Source organism: Sebastes fasciatus, chromosome 2, assembly GCF_043250625.1.
Source record: "Sebastes fasciatus isolate fSebFas1 chromosome 2, fSebFas1.pri, whole genome shotgun sequence".
Taxonomy (NCBI): Eukaryota; Metazoa; Chordata; class Actinopteri; order Perciformes; family Sebastidae; genus Sebastes; species Sebastes fasciatus.
In genome coordinates, this window is record NC_133796.1 from 1,180,322 (window position 1) to 1,187,821 (window position 7,500).

The 7,500-nt window shown below is 43.5% G+C and overlaps 2 protein-coding genes across 3 annotated transcripts in view; one reads left to right on the forward strand and one right to left on the reverse strand.

Moving 5' to 3' along the window:
• plekhg4 (pleckstrin homology domain containing, family G (with RhoGef domain) member 4) overlaps positions 1-1,861 on the forward strand; it is a 75,210-nt gene extending 73,349 nt beyond the window's left edge. For both annotated transcript variants that reach the window (XR_012596822.1, XM_074656972.1), the window contains 2 exons: positions 1,264-1,326; positions 1,522-1,861. Coding sequence is in view for 1 of the 2 variants with exons in the window: in XM_074656972.1 (XP_074513073.1) it covers positions 1,264-1,302 (39 nt within the window). In the remaining variant the exon portion in view is untranslated. The remainder of the gene's footprint in view (positions 1-1,263; positions 1,327-1,521) is intronic.
• Positions 1,862-6,938: 5,077 nt separating this feature from the next.
• Positions 6,939-7,500, reverse strand: part of LOC141781323 (ras-related protein Rab-8B) — a 16,851-nt gene continuing 16,289 nt past the window's right edge. Inside the window, exon 8 of the mRNA XM_074657006.1 lies at positions 6,939-7,500. This exon is cut by the window's right edge and continues 2,499 nt beyond it. The gene's annotated coding sequence lies outside the window, so the exon portion shown is untranslated.

Sequence of the window (7,500 nt, forward strand, 5' to 3'; positions counted from 1 at the left end):
CACCGGGATCCAGCAGCTTCATAGCCTGGCTCTGATCCAACCAGACTCCATTCACAAAACAAGCATTTTAACAGTCGTCTGCTTGTCGTCATGGTAACGGACCTGACAAAGCATGAATTCAGACTGTTTACCGATCAGCATCACGATGTAGTTATTCAGCATCGTTTTGATCAGTTTATTGATATTAAATCTGTTATTATGTTGGGTTCATACCGCAGTAGAGACGTGTGGCTGCTAGATACAGTCAGTGTGATGTCACTGTGTGTGAATACAGCTCGCCGCCGGGTGACGTTATGATCCCAGACACGACGGCGTTTGGTTCTCTGACATATCTGGGACTTCACCAACATGAACAAAGCAGCTACAGAGAATATTTCCTCCATGGTTGATGGAGGACATGTTGTTGGTTTCCATGGAGACGAGCTGCTCCTCCTCTCTAGAATGGACAGAGATGATACCGGCAGTTTAACTAGTAAAGTAAAGAAAGGTGAAGATTAGCTGTGGTGTGAACGCAGCAGGTAGTTCAGACCTCAGGTCTGATGATGATGATGATGATGTCATCATTAAACTCTTCATCACTTATTGACGGAAAGAAAAGTTTCTGTTAGCAGAGAAAACTAAACTGTCCAGTTCAGAGCTTATAGTAACAGTCTGTCTCTCTACCTGTCTCTCTACCTGTCTGTCTCTCTACCTGTCTCTCTACCTGTCTCTCTACCTGTCTGTCTCTCTACCTGTCTCTCTACCTGTCTCTCTACCTGTCTGTCTCTCTACCTGTCTCTACCTGTCTGTCTCTACCTGTCTCTCTACCTGTCTGTCTCTCTACCTGTCTCTACCTGTCTGTCTCTCTACCTGTCTCTCTACCTGTCTCTCTACCTGTCTGTCTCTCTACCTGTCTCTCTACCTGTCTCTCTACCTGTCTGTCTCTCTACCTGTCTCTACCTGTCTGTCTCTCTACCTGTCTCTACCTGTCTGTCTCTCTACCTGTCTCTCTACCTGTCTGTCTCTCTACCTGTCTCTACCTGTCTGTCTCTACCTGTCTCTCTACCTGTCTGTCTCTCTACCTGTCTCTACCTGTCTGTCTCTCTACCTGTCTCTCTACCTGTCTCTCTACCTGTCTCTCTACCTGTCTGTCTCTCTACCTGTCTCTCTACCTGTCTGTCTCTCTACCTGTCTCTACCTGTCTGTCTCTCTACCTGTCTCTCTACCTGTCTCTCTACCTGTCTGTCTCTCTACCTGTCTGTCTCTCTACCTGTCTGTCCTCAGAAAGCAGGTCCAGTTATTAGCCCGGCGACCATCGTGTGATCAGCTGACCTGATGGACTCGACTGTGAGTGAATTTATACTAGTTAGACGTAGCAACGGTCTGTAGCCGGGGAATAAATGTCATTAAAGCCACCTCTCTCTCTCTCTGTCTGTCTGTCTGTCTCTCTCTGTCTCTCTCTCTGTCTGTCTGTCTGTCTGTCTCTCTCTGTCTCTCTCTCTGTCTGTCTGTCTGTCTCTCTCTCTGTCTGTCTGTCTGCAGGTGGGTCTGCGTCCTGCCGTCTTCAGTGTCCTGACAGTTGGACTGTTCCTGTTAGACTTGGTTCAGATTAGATGTAGTTGTATTTATGTCCAGTAGAGTCTGATGTGTAAATATGAACCGTTAGAGTTGATCTGCTGTAGCTGCTCTCTGTTGGTGTTGTTGTTCTCTGATCCAGAGTCCGTCTGTGAGGACGGAGCTGGTCCAGGATCAGAGCTGGTCCAGGATCAGAGCTGGTCCAGGATCAGAGCTGGTCCAGGATCAGCTGGACTAACTGTACATGTGTGTAAATAAATGTCACTTTTTCTTACTTGAATAATAAACATGAGTTTGTTAAAACTGACCCGTCTCTGGAGATCCATGGTGTCCTGTAGTGTTAGCTCGGATGCTAACTGCTGCTAAAACTAACTTATTATCTTCTAATCCACCAACGGGCTGTCAGCTGTTACCGTGGTGATGGATTCACCTCTCTGTTCACAAACAACCGGCTATCGGCCGGTAGCTAGTAGTGTCAGTAGCTAGTAGTGCTAGTAGCTAGTAGTGCCAGTAGCTAGTAGCTAGAAGTGCCAGTAGCTAGTAGCTAGAAGTGCCAGTAGCTAGTAGCTAGAAGTGCCGGTAGCTAGTAGTGTCAGTAGCTAGTAGCTAGTAGTGCCAGTAGCTAGTAGCTAGAAGTGCCGGTAGCTAGTAGTGTCAGTAGCTAGTAGTGCTAGTAGCTAGTAGTGCCAGTAGCTAGTAGCTAGAAGTGCCAGTAGCTAGTAGTGCTAGTAGCTAGTAGTGCCAGTAGCTAGTAGTGCCAGTAGCTAGTAGCTAGAAGTGCCAGTAGCTAGTAGTGCTAGTAGCTAGTAGTGCCAGTAGCTAGTAGTGCCAGTAGCTAGTAGTGCTAGTAGCTAGTAGTGCCAGTAGCTAGTAGTGCTAGTAGCTAGTAGTGCCAGTAGCTAGTAGTGCTAGTAGCTAGTAGTGCCAGTAACTAGTAGTGCCAGTAGCTAGTAGTGCCAGTAACTAGTAGCTAGAAGTGCCAGTAGCTAGAAGTGCCAGTAGCTAGTAGTGCTAGTAGCTAGTAGTGCCAGTAGCTAGTAGTGCTAGTAGCTAGTAGTGCCAGTAGCTAGTAGTGCTAGTAGCTAGTAGTGCTAGTAGCTAGTAGCTAGTAGTGCCAGTAGCTAGTAGTGCTAGTAGCTAGTAGTGCCAGTAGCTAGTAGTGCCAGTAGCTAGTAGTGCCAGTAGCTAGTAGCTAGTAGTGCCAGTAGCTAGTAGCTAGAAGTGCCAGTAGCTAGTAGCTAGAAGTGCCAGTAGCTAGTAGCTAGTAGTGCCAGTAGCTAGTAGCTAGAAGTGCCGGTAGCTAGTAGTGTCAGTAGCTAGTAGTGCCAGTAGCTAGTAGCTAGAAGTGCCAGTAGCTAGTAGCTAGAAGTGCCGGTAGCTAGTAGTGCCAGTAGCTAGTAGCTAGTAGTGCCAGTAGCGAGTAGTGCCAGTAGCTAGTAACTAGTAGCGCCAGTAGCTAGTAGCGCCAGTAGCTAGTAGTGCCAGTAGTGCCAGTAGCTAGTAGCGCCAGTAGCGAGTAGTGCCAGTAGCTAGTAACTAGTAGCGCCAGTAGCTAGTAGCGCCAGTAGCTAGTAACTAGTAGCGCCAGTAGCTAGTAGTGCCAGTAGCTAGTAGTGCCAGTAGCTAGTAGCAGAGCTCCAACTCTGATTCAACCCCCTGAATCAGCTGAAAAACCTCTGACCCAGTCAGACGAGAGCCGACGGTGAGGACACACGGAGAAGACCAGACGGACAACCGTCGACCGACCGTCGGCTCGGTGAGTCAGAACCTTTATTAACTACCAGGTGATCTGAGGTCAGCTGATCGTCCTACAGCTTCACTTCAGCTGCAGCTCAGGTGAGTCTCTTTTACCTGATGAACATTTCATCCATTGAAGCTGAAGTCAGTTTAAAGGTCACATATTATACTCCATTTAAACTAGTTATTATAGGTCTCAGACACCTCCAAACCATGTCTCTGAAGGGTTTTTTTTCAAAAAAACAATCAGATCCTGCATTCCAGCATGTCTCTATAACCTCTGTTTCAGCCCATTTCCAAAAGTGCTGATTTCTGTGTCTGTAGCCTCTGTCTCCTCCCACTCTGCTCTGATTGGTCAGCGTTTTCTGTCAATCAAACGTCCTCAACAACAGCGTCACCCTCCCCGCCCCCCTCGCGGCCTGAGAGCAGGGAGAGATAGCAGCTAGAATAGAGCTTATAAACCACTTTAAAGTTTATAAACCAGAAACTTCACCCAGCGCACGTTACCGGAGGAATCTGATCAGAAATCGGCGACACATGATGAACATCTGCGGTCCAGATTCCAGGTTTTCCTGACGGTTTCTCTCAGGTAAATAATGCTGTTTATATCTCTGTTAGTTAACTCAGTGTTTACCTCATGCATCAACTCTGTAAACCGTAAACACACACTCTGTTTTACGTCTGTCTTTACAGATCCATCTGTGAGAAATGACCGACAGAATCATCCCAGAGGAGAGCAGACAGCTGAGAGCAGATAGCTGTGAGCAGATAGCTGAGAGCAGACAGCTGAGAGCAGACAGCTGAGAGCAGATAGCTGTGAGCAGATAGCTGAGAGCAGATAGCTGAGAGCAGACAGCTGAGAGCAGACAGCTGAGAGCAGACAGCTGTGAGCAGATAGCTGAGAGCAGATAGCTGTGAGCAGATAGCTGAGAGCAGATAGCTGAGAGCAGACAGCTGAGAGCAGACAGCTGAGAGCAGACAGCTGTGAGCAGATAGCTGAGAGCAGACAGCTGAGAGCAGATAGCTGAGAGCAGACAGCTGAGAGCAGACAGCTGTGAGCAGATAGCTGAGAGCAGACAGCTGAGAGCAGATAGCTGAGAGCAGACAGCTGAGAGCAGACAGCTGAGAGCAGACAGCTGAGAGCAGACAGCTGAGAGCAGACAGCTGAGAGCAGATAGCTGTGAGCAGATAGCTGAGAGCAGACAGCTGAGAGCAGACAGCTGAGAGCAGATAGCTGTGAGCAGATAGCTGAGAGCAGATAGCTGAGAGCAGACAGCTGAGAGCAGACAGCTGAGAGCAGACAGCTGTGAGCAGATAGCTGAGAGCAGACAGCTGAGAGCAGATAGCTGAGAGCAGACAGCTGAGAGCAGACAGCTGTGAGCAGATAGCTGAGAGCAGACAGCTGAGAGCAGATAGCTGAGAGCAGACAGCTGAGAGCAGATAGCTGAGAGCAGACAGCTGAGAGCAGACAGCTGTGAGCAGACAGCTGAGAGCAGACAGCTGAGAGCAGACAGCTGAGAGCAGACAGCTGAGAGCAGACAGCTGTGAGCAGATAGCTGAGAGCAGACAGCTGAGAGCAGATAGCTGAGAGCAGACAGCTGAGAGCAGACAGCTGAGAGCAGACAGCTGAGAGCAGACAGCTGAGAGCAGATAGCTGAGAGCAGATAGCTGTGAGCAGACAGCTGAGAGCAGACAGCTGTGAGCAGACAGCTGAGAGCAGACAGCTGAGAGCAGACAGCTGAGAGCAGACAGCTGTGAGCAGACAGCTGAGAGCAGACAGCTGTGAGCAGACAGCTGAGAGCAGACAGCTGTGAGCAGACAGCTGTGAGCAGACAGCTGAGAGCAGACAGCTGAGAGCAGACAGCTGTGAGCAGACAGCTGTGAGCAGACAGCTGAGAGCAGACAGCTGAGAGCAGACAGCTGTGGGCAGATGGCTCTGTTTACATGGAGATACAAAGCTAACCCGGAGCAGATAGCTGAAAGCAGATGGGAGATACAGAGCTAACCCGTTAGCTACATGCTACCGCTATGACACGGTGTGTAAACACAGCGACCATCAGGGTGGAAAATAGAAGATGTGAAACAGTAGTCAGTTCATTATTTCTGCTAAAAGATAAATGTATGGAAGATCAGAGTAATGGTATATTAGTTACAGTAGTAGCTGTCTCTGTGTTACCATGACTACAGACCACCGGAGCTTAGCTTACCATAGTTTACCGGAGCTGAAGACTTTCTCCTGTACCATGTCATCATAACTAACTAACAGGTGAGATGATTACAAATGCTGTGAATAATTAATATTGTCATCTGTCTACTCAAATAAAGTTTGACTGTGAAACAGAAATGTGTTGTGTTGCTTACAAGTCACTATTTACTACCTGTACTCTGCTACATGCATGACATCAAATATATATAATATATAAATATCATCTGTTTAAACAGTGTAATTACATAAAGCCTTTGTGAAAGAACATGTTATATTTAGATGATGGGAGTACATGAAGCCTGTTCTGCTGGTTCTTGCAGACTTTGCTCAAGTTAGGTTGAGGAGGAGAGACAGTGACGCGCTGTGGGGCGGGGTCAGCTACTGAAGGTTCTCTCTGGTTCGACCAGGAAACCCTCACGTGGCTTGCATTTCTCTAATGACGTCAGGATACAAGGAAAAAAGCGAATTTTTTTTCTGCACCCATTTCCGGACAAACGGAGGAGGAGAAAAAGAGAGAGGATGGTCTTTTATGATACTATGGTGGCCTGTAGACACACTGGGGACAGATATTGATGTTTAAAAGACATGGAAAAGTGCATTTTGCATAATAGGTGACCTTTAAGACGTTACACCCGACCCGGGTCAGAGGTCAGAGGTCAGAGGTTACATCCTGTATGTATATAATATAGTATAACATAATATAATATAACATAACATAATATAATATAATAATATAACAACATAATATAACATAATAATATAATATAATAATATAATATAACATAACATAATATAATAATATAACATAATATAACATAATAATATAACAGCATAATATAATATAATAATATAACATAACATAATATAATAATATAACAATATAATAATATAATATAACAATATAATAATATAACATAATATAACAATATAATATAACATAATATAATAATATAACAGCATAATATAATATAATATAACAATATAATAATATATAACATAATATAATATAATAATATAACATAATATAATATAATATAATAATATAACAACATAACATAATATAATATAATAATATAACATAATATAATATAATATAACAATATAATATAACATAATATAATAATATAACAACATAATATAATATAATATAACAACATAACATAATATAATATAATATAATAACATAATATAACTTAACATAATATAATATAATATAACCAAACTGTGACTGAAAACTGAGAATAATTATTTAAAAAAAAACAGAAAATAATTAATTAAATTTAAAAAAGTTTTCTCATGAGACCAGAGAAGGAAAGAAGGAGGTAGTGAAGGAAAGGAGGCGGGAAGGGTGTGAAAGAGGAAAGGAGAGGAAGGAAGGTAATTGATTAATTTCCTGTCGATCAGCTCATCAATGAACCGATTGATCGATCAGACCAACAGCTGATAGAAAAAGTTGTTTATTTTACAATCAGCTGACACAGCGATGACATCACAGAGCAGGAAGTGGATGTACAGAGGTCAAAGGTCACTGCAGTGGTTCCAACATTAGAAACATTTCACAATAAAAGCTTCTTTTATTTTCTCCAACTGAAACGTTTTCACACCGAGTCGTCACTTTATTGATTTAGTTATTGATTTATTGATTTAAACATCCGGTTCCTGATCGGAGCCTTCATCTGTTCTCGTTCTCATGTTAATCAATATTTCTTCTGTTAATCGACGTCCTCCGATCGACTCGATCAATCAGGAATAATCAAACTCACAAATATAAAATGTTTAATAAAGAAATCATGTTTTTATGACTCGCTGTGAAAAGAAAAACAAATCTGAGATTGAAGTGAAACTTGTTTTCTCATAAATGTTCCTTCATGCAGCTCCGTATCAATATAATAATCAATACATCTGATTATCTGATCAAAAGCTATGAATATTAATAAATGTATTGTTGCATAGCGATGTTAAAAATCAAAACAAAAAACATCTTTAAAAGAGTTTAAACAGAA